Genomic DNA, 13,765 nt, shown 5'->3' with positions numbered 1-13,765 from the left:
ATCAAAGTGCTAACCTAATCTACGGAACCCTACACTACGCGTGGCCCGACACGCACTTGGCCGGTTTTTCTAACAATGAATGGGGTTGGCAACTGTCAAAGTGACGTTTTGATAGCTGCCATAAAAATGGGAAAAATTAGAAAATAAAAATAATTTATGAGGTTATGTGCTGTTCCAAAATATAAATAAATTGGACTATATGTATTTCTGAAGAATAAAAAAAATATTAAAGCTTTGTTTAATAGTCAGTCGTCGTCAAAATATTACAAAAAATAATTTATTATTGTGATAGTTCTAGTAGTAAAAAAACCATAGATTTACGAGTCGGTAATGTTTAAAACCAACGCACATTACTGAAGAAAAATGCCACGCTAATCATAGGTTAACGATTCGGTACAAGTTTTAATTTCAAACAGATTATCATGAATTAATTTATTAATTCATCAATAACTAAAATATAATTAAAACTTATTTAGTAATTTATTAGTTAAGTATATTTTAACAATTTTTGTTTCTATTAGTACCCACCTATAATAGTATTCCTATTTATTTATCATATCTTATTAGATATTGTGTTAATAAAAATAGGAAAGTATATAATATTTGTAATTACCTTGGATAAAAAAAAATACTTAATATGAAAGCAGTGTTTTATGTTTTATTTTGTAATGAATTGTTATTAACATACCATAAATCTTATAATAAATATATTTAAGATCAAAAGCCACACTGTCTCAAAGATTTTTTTTTCTTATAAAGGGTTAACGTTAACAAATTTCAAAGATTTAATTTGTTTTAAAACACATTACTTCTTTTAAATTTTCCGCCATAAAATACTACCGTCAAAAGTAATAAAGGAACCAGCGCTAATGGCGCCATCTGCGTTTAGCTTTCACCGGCTAGCCCCCTATCAGCACCTCCCATAGACGTTTGTAACTACAAAGAGACACAAGTTTTTTTAAAGTAAAACTTCTTTAAGCACGCCTGACTTGGGGAGTAAGCTGGTGGTAGTAGTGGTACAATTTCTCTCTCTTGCTCCTGTTAATAGAGAGAAGTTTCATATGTTACTGTACATACGAAACATCTCTCTATCATCAGTAATCTCTATCTCACTTTCAACGTTCGTTTGCCTTGCCCGATCACACTTTTTGTAACGCTCGCGTCAGGCATTCACCAGTAAAGAAACAAAAAATATATAACTTGATCACCCTACGGATATTTCTCTAACGAATGAAATTCGAACAGTGCGACCTACAAGATGTGATGCCAGTGATGATCTACGGATCCGCGATTTGGTCGATAACTATGGGTCTTATTATAAGGCTGGCGATGGAGCGATTTATGCTTGGAATTTCTCTGTGTGATCCAATCAAAAATGAGGAGATCCGCGGTCGAACTTAGATCATGACATAGCTCAGCAAGTTGAACTTAGTTGTACTTAGTAGTACTTGAACGCTGAAGTGGCAATGAGCCACATTAGTTCGAAAAGCCGCTGGACGTTGGGGTACCAAGGTGCTGAAATGGTGACCCTGCACCGGAAAGCGCAGTGTTGGTCCCTTATGGTTCCGAGACTTGGTCGCTCACTATGGGTCTTACTGATAAAGGAGGTTTTATTACAATCTTTTTTTTATATGCCCAAGTATTTAATTATATTTTATATTTTTAAATTTTGAAATGTATTCTTCTTGGTTGCTAGGTACATTCTAAAAAATGTCTTTTTAAATAATATATTGTTAGTTTATTAAAAAGTAAATCCTGTCTTTAATTTCCTCTTCTACCCAGTTATGCTTATGCCTTTAAAACTCATAAGAAAGCCAGCTAGAAAAAAGGTCCAGTATCGCACCCAAATTCATAAACAAATTTGGCTGTAATTTTCTGAGGAAAACGAGCTTAGATTTGGTTTATATCAAATAAACTAGAAGATTTTGCCTGTTTTTTACGCCATTCAACTACACAATACGGTATTTTTACGGAGCTCTTTAACCGACGAACACGATTGCAACTATGAAACATGGATTCTCCAGAGACAGTTTTTATAATCGCATTAGATCGTTGATCATTTACATTGACACAAAAGTAAAGAACGTCTAGCGAGGCAGGTCCTTATCTAATTAGTCTGAGATTGTCTGTGGTCACACCGAACCAAATAACCGAACTATCACCGGACGAGTCTACGGGCGGATTTTTAGCCTATATTCTGTCTAAATCCTGTCAAGTCATGGTAACATTGGCAGTTGGCACACCGGAAACAAGCACAGCACAGCTCATATGTTTCACAACCTGCATAAATTCAGCCAGCCATCTTTTGTGGAAAAATCATTTGTTTCGTGTCGTCAGGGTACATTTCTTAATTGTAATTAATGTCAGAGCCACAGTCTTCGCTTTTATTAAAAAAGCAATTAGCAGGTATGTGTAACAAATAGCCATTTAATTATAATTTCGGCAATCATCTCCACCAGAGTTCCAGACGACATAACTCTTCGCGCAATCATTGACCTTACTGGGTCGAATTTAAGACTCTTTGTGGATCCAATAGTTAATTTGGTATGTTCATTATAGGTAATTATTTGTGAATTCATAGTTTTACAACTGCGGTTTTGAAATAAAATCAATATCTACTGCAGTGACGGACATTGGTTGCCAAAGACAAATATAATGAGTTCTTGGTCTTGGCAAAGTTTCATGTAACATTTTGAAGTCGTGTGTGATTATAATTTTATTTGTGTTCGTTTAATGTACCAGTTGCTGTCTTATTCTCATTTCAGAATTGAACAAAAATCCAGTGGAAGGTTTTTCTGCTGGGTTGATAGATGACAATGATATTTACAGATGGGAGGTACTCATTATTGGTCCTCCAGATACATTATAGTAAGTAGAACGCTTTTAGTCTATTTATTTTTATATAAAATTATATGCCTCAAGTGTGGTTACAGCAAGTTTTCTATTTTGTCAATTCAATAACTTGTTTTGGTGGTTTATTCATAAGTTGTCAGCTAAGCCCAGTGTAAAAAACTGTGAAAGCGACATATTAACTAGTAAATAGGGAATAAGAAGTTGGTTAAAAATGCCATAGGATAAATTATTATTGTTATAATACTAAGAGAGAAGTTATATGGTTAGGTTTGATCAAATCAGATATTTATAGTTAGGTTTTAATTTTGCAGTCATTAGACATACATATTGGATACTGAGGCAACAACCATGTTATATGTAAAATCTTAAAAGACGTTACAGAGTATTCAAATCCAAGGGATATTGTATCTTTGACTGTCAGGCTATTATTGAAAGGGTTTCTGGTGTCACAGGACAAAAAAATTATCTCCTTTTCTAGCGAATTAAATAAAACTGTTACAATACACTTAATATACTCTTCAAACTAAACCTAATCTACCTAAACTAATCTTTGGTAATTGACCAGATACATTACATTTCAGGTCTGCAATATTTTACTTGAAAAACAAGTATTGAAACCAAATATGCAAACTTTCACATTTATCTTAATCTACACTAATATATAAAGCTGAAGAGTTTGTTTGTTTGTTTGATTGAACGCACTAATCTCAGGAACTACTGGTCCGATTTGAAAAATTCTTTCAGTATTAGATAGCCCATTCACAGAGTAAAGCTATAGGCTATATATTATCCCATACTCTTATGAGAAAAGGGACCACGTAGGTGAAACTGTATGGCGTCAGCTAGTTAGCTATATAATTAAAAGGCTTAAAGCTAGTTAAGATATAAAAGTTTATAGTAGGTGCTGTATGACTACATTAACAATTCTAATTTTTTTTATTTACAGTGAAGGTGGATTCTTTAAAGCACATTTACACTTTCCAAAAGAGTATCCTTTAAGACCACCTAGGATGAAATTTGTTACTGAAATATGGCATCCAAACAGTGAGTAATAATCAAATTATTTATTTTATTCATTACATTCTATATATCAAATTATTAATTTTATTCAATACTTTAAAAATTTAGCTGTTTCTTGTTCATTTCAGCCACTAGTGATCTCAATTGCTTGACTATAAACTGATTTTAAGTAAGATAATTGTAAACTTTTTTTATTGTGTGAATATTTCTGCATTTGATTACTTATCTGGTTTTGTTCAAATTTCTTTTATAAATATTGTACACTTGCAAAAATGTATAAAAAGTAAAAAGGCAAACAGAATAAAGCAATTATTTTTATTTAAGTATATGAAAAATTGATAATTATCTATATTATACAAATAAATAAATTATAATTGATAATCCATACTTAATATTATAAATAAGAAAGTGTGTGTATGTGTCTGTCCATCTTTCAAGGCAAAATGGAGCTACAAATTGTTGTGACTTTTTAAGTGGAGATAGTTAAAAGGATGGACAGTGGCAAAGGCCACTTTTTGTCTCTTTCTAACCCCCCACTTCCCTAAAATGGGGCATGGAAGTTTGTATGGAGCATTTGTAGGGTATTGGTAGCATAGGTAGGCAAGAAGCGCACATAATTCAAAGCAGAGCATGACCGGGTCCACTAATACGGTAAGCAAATTAATACTTAAAATTAATCAACATCTTGTCTCTAATTTTCAGTTGAAAAGAATGGAGATGTCTGCATATCAATATTGCATGAGCCGGGAGATGACAAATGGGGCTATGAGAAAGCTTCTGAGAGGTGGTTACCAGTACATACAGTGGAGACAATACTCATTAGTGTTATCTCCATGTTGGCTGATCCCAATGATGAAAGTCCTGCTAATGTTGATGCTGCAGTAAGTCAATAACTAGTAATTTTTAAAATAACAGGTTTATTCAACATTTTTGAAAAAAGAATTATTGTGTCTTAACACTATCATGAAATTATAATATAATAGTTATAAAGTCTTTATTCACCGAGTTGATTTCAAATATTTTTTCAATATACAGGGTGTTGTGGAGTGTTTCCCATAACTGAAAGTAGTTGTCCACATGTAGGAGCCATGCACAGCAAATTTTTTTTTTAACTATAAAAATTAAAAGACTTTATGTTTCATACAAAGTAATTCAAATAATTCTGACTATCCACACACCTTTATTTATCCTTGCAAATTTTATTTAAAATAGATACATAATCTTAGTAAGACTATAGACGAGATATTGCAACTAGCACTCCGCATTTCACTAGTTTGCACACTGCTGCATGATATTTATCAATTAAGAAGTATGGCTAGGTCATAATATAAGGATGCGATATAAGGGACACAATTTAAGATCTATTTACAAAAGAAATATTTTTTACTCAGAATATATTCATTTTAGAACATATGTTCCTTAGACATTTTTAAATAATTTTCTATAGAGAATATAACCCTAGAGTTATAGGAAATACTCTTGAGCACCCTGTATAGTTGACACTTTGATTCTTCTTTCTTCAACTTGCTTTCGGGCATAGGCCTCCAGACACTTTGATAACCCTCTGGTCCTTGCTTTCCTTCTCCGGGTGCCACCTGCTGTATGTCAGGTCATCCTCCCGTCTTTGGCAAGGGGTCATCCTCTTTATTTTCCAGTCTGAGGATAGTCTGTCACTTCTCTGGTCCACTTATCTTTTCCAGCATGAAGTGTCAATTCCACTTCCACTTAAGTTTGTTAATAGTTATTGCTGTTATTAAATTAATTTAAATTTTTTTAAAGAAAAATCATTGTTTCATATGAAATTATTTAGTGTTGGAATATTATTTATTTATTTTGATTTGATTTTTTGATTGATTTGATATTTTTTTGGTATATACCTTAAAGGATAATTTAATTTAATTTTGGTAATTATTATAAATTATAAATTCACAATGTGATTTCAAGCCATAAAAGATTAAAAGTTTTAAATTGCTGTAAAACATTTTTTAATATAATTAACTAGCAGAAGGCCTGCAGATTGAGGTAATATGGAATAAAATACATGTTGCTCAGTAAAGCTGTAGCTCTCTATATAATCAAAATCAGTTACCAGTTTATAAGTATAGATACAAAATATTAATATTTAGATCTTTTTGAATAGTTAATAGTGTTGTGGTTTTATATTTAACTTGTACTTTAAGTATGCTTTAAATGTACCTTTCAACTTGTATGTAAACCAGATTCATCAAAAGTTGTGGTCATTACTCAGTCATTTCAAACAATTTCACTGAACAAAAGCATTTTACATATTTTGACTTTGTTTATTGTGACAGCCAAAATTATTAATGGACTCAATTGTTGAAATATCGATTTTGTGGATGTTTATTTGTGTATATATTGTTATAAAATGTAGTATGTGCAATCTTTATGTAAGGAGTAATGATAATTATTGAAATAATTATGGCTGTTGCAAGTTCTCATTATGTTAACAATACATCAAAAGCAAATTCAGGTGTATATATTCATGTACTCACAATCATGTTTATTTATATTCACAGAAAGAATGGAGAGAGAGATATTCGGATTTCAAAAAGAAAGTTGCCCGATGTGTTAGGAAAAGTCAAGAAGATTGTTTTTAGGATTGAACAAAAAGTAACAACAGATTGTCATGTTGGGAAAGGGCCACATGACGCGGGCCACAAACATTCAATTGACATATGATTTAACATTAGGTTGCACACACTAGTTGCCTCCAAACAAAACTGAATATAAGTAGCAGTGTGCTCATTCTATTTCTTTTTACAGAAAGAATGGAGAGAGTCATATTCGGAGTTTAAAAGAAAAGTAGCACAGTGTGTGAGAAAGAGCCAAGAGGATTGTTCTTAAATAACAGTGCCCTTTTTATTTATTTATTTGGATAGTGAGTGTTTGGTGGTAAAGTTTGTATGTCTTTGCAAGTTGCGAAGCGTCACCACAACTCAGTGTGAGCCCCACCACCCGGGCCAGAGACAATATTGAAATTGATTTAAATAATTATTATAATAAAATGGTATCGCTGCCGTATTTTATAAATAATAAATTAAAGGTAGAACTCGAGGTCTTTTTCATCTTTTTTAAGACATGTTAGCTAGCTATTGTTATAATAATAAAATGGTGTATGATATTTTTTTTTACAGAAAACAAATCTCAATCATTATAATATAATACATTGTCGATCTCCTTATAGTAAAACCAAATTGATAAAGTAATTTAAACATTATTTATTAGTAGCTGGAAATGTATATTTTAGACATTGCTATGGAAAAAGTTGAAAATTGTGTCAAGCAATTTATCTGTAATTTTTAGTTACCTTAATTTTTGCAATTATTGTGCAAACCGAGCATTAAACTTTGCTTGTCTGTGAAGCAGATTTTCAACTGGTTAATTCCTTATGTAATTCAAACAGTTATGTAAAATTTTAAATTTATCATTTGTACTATAATATCTTGCTCACTGTGCTATAATATCTTGCTTATATAATCCTTTTTGAATTAAATAAGGATATTATTAACCTGTGTTAAAAAAATGCTTGTACAAATTCTCACAGGTTATTGCTCGGCCTATGGTGGTCCCATAAAAGTATGTGGACAGATCAATATATTATAGCCATCATTTTTTTTTGTAATGAATCTTAGTGATAAATATATTCTAAACATTATTTCAAATAAAAAATGAAAGTTTTGTAAAAGTATCTTTTTATATAATTATGAACCTTGCCCATATCTTGCACTGCCCATGCCCAGGATCAGTGCATGCACTTGAGATGTTAAATGTAATGAAAGTATTTATCTAATCTGAATAAAGTATTAATTCAGTTGCCACAGATCGATGATGCACTGGTGAATGTTGGTGGTACCGATGTTTCACCTTTGCCAAGGGTTCTTTAGGTACTCTGCACCTATGTGTATTGGCCCTAGGGCTCTAATCAAACTCCAATAATATTATATTACATACATATATTTATATAGGTTATAAACTGTTTGAAATTTGGCAAGATCTAGGTATAATAATGAAACATTTTTTTTAACAAATGTGGCATAATTGCACTCATTTAGAATTGCATATATACATTTCATATTTTAATTTAAATAGTAAATATAATACTAGATCAAATATCAATAATACCAATGGTTCCTCTGTAGATTGGAATAACCTAACCTTCAAAATAAATAATAATGTAATATATAATTGCAAATGTTTATAGTAATTATGCCCTGAAAGATTGATTTGTGAAGCATGTACATTATTTACTTGTATATTTTTACTATAAAATCATAATGCAGTGAAAATGTTTTTTTTATTTTCCTCTTATTAATCAACAAAACATAACAAATCATGAAAGTTATACACAATATTTACATTAAATATGTTTGCTTATTAAAAATTCATATTCAGTCGCTATCTGAGTTTTCAACTAGTTTTACACCCTGTATACTTCTTGGGTCAAATGTGCTTTCAAAACATCTTTTGAACACTGATTTTATTTTTGTTCTCGATGTTGGTGACCCAGGAATATCACAATCCATATATTCTTGTAAATTGTCTTCTTCTGCTGCATTGGCTTCAGTTGTTCCATTTTTTTCTGGACGCAAATCAGTTTCTTCAGGAATGTCTATGTAATTGAATAAATGTGAATCTTCATCTAAGCATTTTGATATATCAATATCTAAGTGAGGTTTCTTTTTCATTGGACCTACTGAGTTGTTAACTTCTTTCCTTTTATAGTCTGTCCTTGAATTGTTTTGTGATGAAGCTTGTGTTTGTGTTAAAGCATCAGGTTTTGAGGTGGCCATTACAAAATGTGCTTCAAAAGTTGTACCATTGTGAACAATAAATACCACTGGTTGTCCTGTTGTCTCAAATTGCAGCTGTATTGGTAGACTTAGTGCTTCAGCGAAGGCTAGCAAAGCCCTAAACTCTTTGAGTGTAAATGTTATGGTTGTATCTACCCCAACCGTGTAACTGTCAAACTCGGATGCCTTCAAATTTATCTGAGTTCTTATAATCTTTGTCAATTCAATGTTAGCATCAACATAGTTCCGTAGAATCAATGATTGGTTTGTTGCTTCTATTGTGACTTGGTCATCTGAACTTTGAAAATTTCCAAGTGTTTCAGAAAGTAATCTTTGAGATGTTATAATTCTGAAACATAAATAAAAACAAATTTCCAATGAAAAATAACATAGGTGGAAATTGAAACCACTATCTAGCCCCAAAGTAAGCATACATATGTATAGCCTGTGTTATCTCTAATAAGATAGCTGATTTTATTAAATTCATTTACATACTACTACATATATAAGTATATACACACCCAGAAACTGGAAAACAAACAAACCTTCATTACACAAATATTTTCCAGTTGTTTTCCACAAATATTTATAGGACACAGTCATGATTGCAGATTGCAGAATTCAACAAAAATAAATTGTTTTTAGGATATATTTATGTATAGGTATTGTTTATTCTACAAATTTAAAATCCTACACCCATTGGTCACAAGCCCTGGGCTCTGTTCTGGTCTCTTTTTCTCTGTTGTGTGATGGACCTGGCAACTGCCTGGCGTGTCTCCTGTCATTCTTATAAAGTAAAAAAGGTGAGCATAATTCTAAATGGATGAAATAAATAAAGAATTATAGAAAGGATTGCAGAAGGCTTTTGTCCAAAGTGAGTATCAGACAAGTACTGCTGAATAAAATCTCTTATAATAATTCTAATGTAACTTATTTATGAATACTTTCCTCTGCAATGAGAAAAGTATTCATACTTATAATAACAAAAAGGTCATAAAATCACCTGTTTGGCACTTGATCTTTGGTATAAACTGCTTGCGTAGCTTTGCAATCTAATATTGATACATAATGTGTTTTAACAATACCATGTTTGCATTTAAACTGGAAGATAAGTTTACAGGCATCGGGATCCAATTTAATTTCCAGGTTTTCTACTTGTTTGTCCATGTGTGTTGGAGATTTAAAGGCATTAAGAGCAGATTTCATTGATATTTTGCATTTTAAACTTTCGTTATCTTCAGTAGAATAGAAATTGTACTTGAAATATGAGAAAAAACTGTTGTTGAACTTTATCATAGCATATGCACTTTCAGATGCATTTAGTGTCTTTAGAAGTACACAATCCGGAAGAGATTCTAAATATAACTCATCGCCAAATCTTGCTAAAACATGGACTGTCCTTCCTAAAACTTAAGATATTTTGTTAGAAGTAATATTAAATCAAATTTAATTTAATTTTATGATACGCGAAATACCTTTAACGTTAGGGCCCGGCACATGACATTTCATTTTAACAATAAATATTGGATTTAGACAATTCAAGCAAGAATTGCTATTTGCTACCTACTATGCTATTTAGTATTCTCTTTAATATATTTATTTTAAGTCTTTAAAAAATTATTTTTCTTTGATTTTTTAAAAATTTGTTTACTTTTTTGACAAGGACAATGACAGTGACACAATTTTGACTATGACTATAAAATTGTTTTTATTTTTAAATCGACCGATCCGGAATCAAGATTTTTTGTCTGTTTTGACTGACAGCTAACAGATTTGGCGTAGAGGAATTGGATATGAAGATGCATAGGGGGACGCATACATAGTAAGTAAGCGATGTGATTGTTAGCCTCTGTAAAAATTACATGGGTGTATATAGTTATGTGTAGTGTTATAAGACACATTATATTCTTGTAGTCGTGTTAAATATTTTCGATGAGTTCAACTCGGGATCTAGACCAGACATTTTCCTATTGTCCAAACAAACTAACCGAATAGTACTTGTAGAGCTTACTGTGCCGTAGGAGACTAACATTCCGAAGGACCACATCATAAAAGTGAATAAATATTATGACCTAACAAATGAACTAACTAAAAATGGCTATGTAGTTAGTCTGTACGCCCTAGAAGTAGGTGCGAGAGGATTACCAGCAAAATCTCTCTATAACTTGCTTAAAGACCTTGGCCTCTCTAGAAGTGCAGCTAGTTCTATATTAGAATGAGTATCCAAAGCTGCTCTAATAGGATCTTACCAAATTTGGCTAGGCAGGGAGAACAACACGAGCAGAGAACGGGGAGTGTTGATCGATCGTCAAGGAATTCCTTAACCCTACATCCTGTAGTCACAAGGACTCTGCTCGGAGTTCTTCTCTCTACCGCGCGATGGACCCGGCACCCGCACGGTGAATCCATGGAATGCTAAGATATTCGTCTCATATACTACTACTATTTGCTACAATTTTGGATAGTATAAGAGATTTTTACCCGGGACAATCCATGGCGGTGGGCGTCCATGGTTGTCTCATTGATATGATAGTTTAGTAGGTAGGTACCTATCATACAAACTTTAGTGCATGCGTCCCTTAGACCATTAACAACATTCTTATTAATGGTCTAAGATGCGTCCAATAACAAAATGACCCCTGTAGTGTAAATTGTTCAACCATTATTGTTTTGATTGAAGTCTTTCATCACTTTAGTTATCCTTCTTTATCTATGATTATCTTTCATTATCTATTCCGCAAAAATAGGCGGTGAATATTTAAAAATTAAATTTATTATGAAGATGGGAATAGAATTCAGGACTTGTAATTATTCATAAATATTCAAAAGACTCCGAGGTTGTACCTATTATAATATTTTTTATTTTGCAAGGTTGGTTTGCTTAACAGGCACGTACCTAAGTACATGCACTTAGGTAGGTAATTGATAAAGTGATTGTGTAATTGACGATGAGATTATTTGTGTTATTCTTATTCTAGTACGGAGTACCTTAGCTTGTTAAAATGTCTACTATCTACATAATAATTTAACAGATAAATTAACATTATCTAAGTAAGTAATAAGTATTACCGTTTGCCCGTTTTTCTTAGACGCTCTAACTAAACTAATATACTAAAGAGGAAAGATTTGATTGTTTGTTTGTTATCCTTGAATAGATTCCGAAACTACTGAACTGATATGAAAAATTACTTCACTGTTTGGTAGTGGCTTCACGACAGTGACAGAAATTTTCCCCGTAAGACTATCCCCGACTGCTATTGTTATCCCGTTATTCTTAGGGGAACGGAAACTATGTGGGTAAAAAGTTTCTATGACAATCAGTTGTCATAGAAACTCGGGGTTACAAAATGATGACTGACAGAAAAGGAGCATGGCGAGATTGCATGTATTTTGGGACCAGCAGAAAGAAGTAGCGTACATAATAGAAACCTATTAATTGTTGTTTATCGTGATTAAACTAAGAAAAAAAACAAATGGTAAGCAGTCTTGAAAAGCAGGAAGTAAAAAGATATACCTTGAAAATAGTAGGTAGGTACCCTACCTATACATAAATGTCAAAAACACCGCCGCTGACATACAACTGCGTAATTGCTTGATAAATACGACAAGGCGTTTCAGTCATAGGAAAAAAGTAGTACAATTTTACTAAGCTAAATATAGAAGTAAACTTGATTCCCGGTCTGTAAAATCTCAATATTTTTTTTACAAACATCTTTTAAAATAATAGTTTTAATTAATACAATTGTATGAATGTACGACACTTCAGAGTATGACTCCCACTTTCGCCATCCTCCTTTTATTATTATCCGTTGGGAATTTAGTCTTGAGTTGAGAGCTGTTCCCAGTGCCCAGCTGTTTTACATGCGTAGTGCTCATTCCTCTGAGAATCCATTCTAATATCACACTAATATTATAAAGGTGAAAGAGTGTGTGTAAGTGTGTATGTCTGTTCCTCCTTTACGTTGCGGCTAATGAAGCGATTTGGCTGTTTTAAATGGAGATAGATTTTACTCTGGATTAAAATATAGGCTACTTTTCATCCCGGAAAAATCCATGGTTCTCGCAGCAGGATTTGTGAAAAACAGAATTCCACGCGGACGATGTCGCGAACGTCCGCTAGATCTACGAGTATTCTAAAAGCGAAAATAAGTCTATCTATCTGTTAACTTTTCAGTCTAAACCACTGAACTGATTTTGGTGAATTTCGGTATAGAGATAAATGAAATCTCGGAGCACAATATTGGCTACATTTTATCCCAGAAAATGTATGGTTCCCGCAGGATTTGTGAAAATTGAATTTCACGCGGACGAAGTCGCGGGCGTCCGCTACTATCCGTGTCCGTGTAAACAGTGCAAATTTGCAATTGTGCATACCAGACTACGAGTATAATCTATCTGTCCTAATAATATCCAGACTTATTATCTAAATTATTCCAACTTTCAGCACAATTTTCTTAATTTGAATAACTAAACTAATATTAAGAACATAGCGCTAATAGCGGATAGTTAATTAGATATAGGTTTAGTCACAGCTATCTATTGTTTAATTACCACAGAAAACATATACAGTAATACCCTAGGCCAGCTGGCCTATTCACTAATTTGGTATATATAACACAACCTATTAAAATAAACATCAAATCATCTGACAAAGGTCATCTACCTACTGTATGATATCCACGAAGGTATGACAGTAGGCGACGGTTGTTATTTGTTACATAGAATCTCAATTTCGTAATTAACTAACACACGTCAAAGTTTGTGAATTAGCCTGCAGACAAAGATATTTTATACTAAGAGATGGGCGCATCAAAACTGTGGCGGACAAAATAAATGTGGAAAATTTACCTAATTTCATTTAGTCGTATAATAAACAACGAACGATATTTAAACAAATAATTTTTTAGGAATTGTTTGTTTAAATATCGTCTACAATGTCGAGTTGTGTGTTCAGGAAGTGTAAAAACAAAAAAATATCTGAATTCGGATCACTTTTTTTGTAACCTGTCTATAGTACCTACCTATAAAATTATCATTGCCTGCAGGACTTGAAAAGCCGTTAAACGGTCAATTATTGTCAC

At 32.4% G+C, this 13,765-nt stretch overlaps 2 protein-coding genes across 4 annotated transcripts; one reads left to right on the top strand and one right to left on the bottom strand.

Moving 5' to 3' along the window:
* Positions 1-2,221: 2,221 nt before the first annotated feature.
* On the top strand, positions 2,222-8,180 carry LOC112049925 (ubiquitin-conjugating enzyme E2 G1). 2 transcript variants are annotated; one of them, XM_024087988.2, is made up of 5 exons: positions 2,222-2,406; positions 2,766-2,868; positions 3,800-3,897; positions 4,576-4,754; positions 6,658-8,180. In XM_024087988.2, exons 1-5 carry the CDS (start codon positions 2,361-2,363, stop codon positions 6,736-6,738), a joined length of 507 nt encoding a protein of 168 aa, XP_023943756.1. In that variant the 5' UTR covers positions 2,222-2,360; the 3' UTR covers positions 6,739-8,180. The 2 variants fall into 2 exon arrangements, with proteins under 2 accessions (XP_023943756.1, XP_023943755.1); XM_024087987.2 differs by having other exon boundaries at positions 2,225-2,406; positions 6,411-8,180.
* On the bottom strand, positions 8,170-10,343 carry LOC112049924 (cell cycle checkpoint control protein RAD9A). Of its 2 annotated transcripts, none has more exons than XM_024087986.2 (3): positions 10,160-10,343; positions 9,688-10,087; positions 8,170-9,033 (listed from the first exon to the last, which is right to left on the bottom strand). In XM_024087986.2, the coding sequence occupies exons 1-3, from the start codon at positions 10,191-10,193 to the stop codon at positions 8,283-8,285; spliced, it is 1,185 nt and encodes a 394-aa protein (XP_023943754.2). In that variant the 5' UTR covers positions 10,194-10,343; the 3' UTR covers positions 8,170-8,282. The 2 variants fall into 2 exon arrangements, with proteins under 2 accessions (XP_023943754.2, XP_023943753.2); XM_024087985.2 differs by having other exon boundaries at positions 9,688-10,093; positions 10,160-10,342.
* Positions 10,344-13,765: the final 3,422 nt, after the last annotated feature.

Source organism: Bicyclus anynana, chromosome 8, assembly GCF_947172395.1.
Source record: "Bicyclus anynana chromosome 8, ilBicAnyn1.1, whole genome shotgun sequence".
In the NCBI taxonomy this organism is placed as follows: domain Eukaryota; kingdom Metazoa; phylum Arthropoda; class Insecta; order Lepidoptera; family Nymphalidae; genus Bicyclus; species Bicyclus anynana.
Note: the sequence above shows the minus strand (reverse complement) of the source record. Positions and strands in the feature narration are given on the sequence as shown.

Excerpts from the sequence above, each read along its gene's own strand:
- LOC112049925 (XM_024087988.2), top strand. The coding sequence starts at position 2,361 with ATGTCAGAGCCACAGTCTTCGCTTTTATTAAAAAAGCAATTAGCAG. Across the intron at positions 3,898-4,575 it reads TGAAATATGGCATCCAAACA|TTGAAAAGAATGGAGATGTC; the intron begins GTGAGTAATAAT and ends TCTAATTTTCAG. Across the intron at positions 4,755-6,657 it reads CTGCTAATGTTGATGCTGCA|AAAGAATGGAGAGAGTCATA; the intron begins GTAAGTCAATAA and ends TTCTTTTTACAG.
- LOC112049924 (XM_024087985.2), bottom strand. The coding sequence starts at position 10,193 with ATGAAATGTCATGTGCCGGGCCCTAACGTTAAAG. Across the intron at positions 10,094-10,159 it reads GCCGGGCCCTAACGTTAAAG|TTTTAGGAAGGACAGTCCAT; the intron begins GTATTTCGCGTA and ends AAATATCTTAAG. Across the intron at positions 9,034-9,687 it reads AAAGATCAAGTGCCAAACAG|AATTATAACATCTCAAAGAT; the intron begins GTGATTTTATGA and ends TTTATGTTTCAG.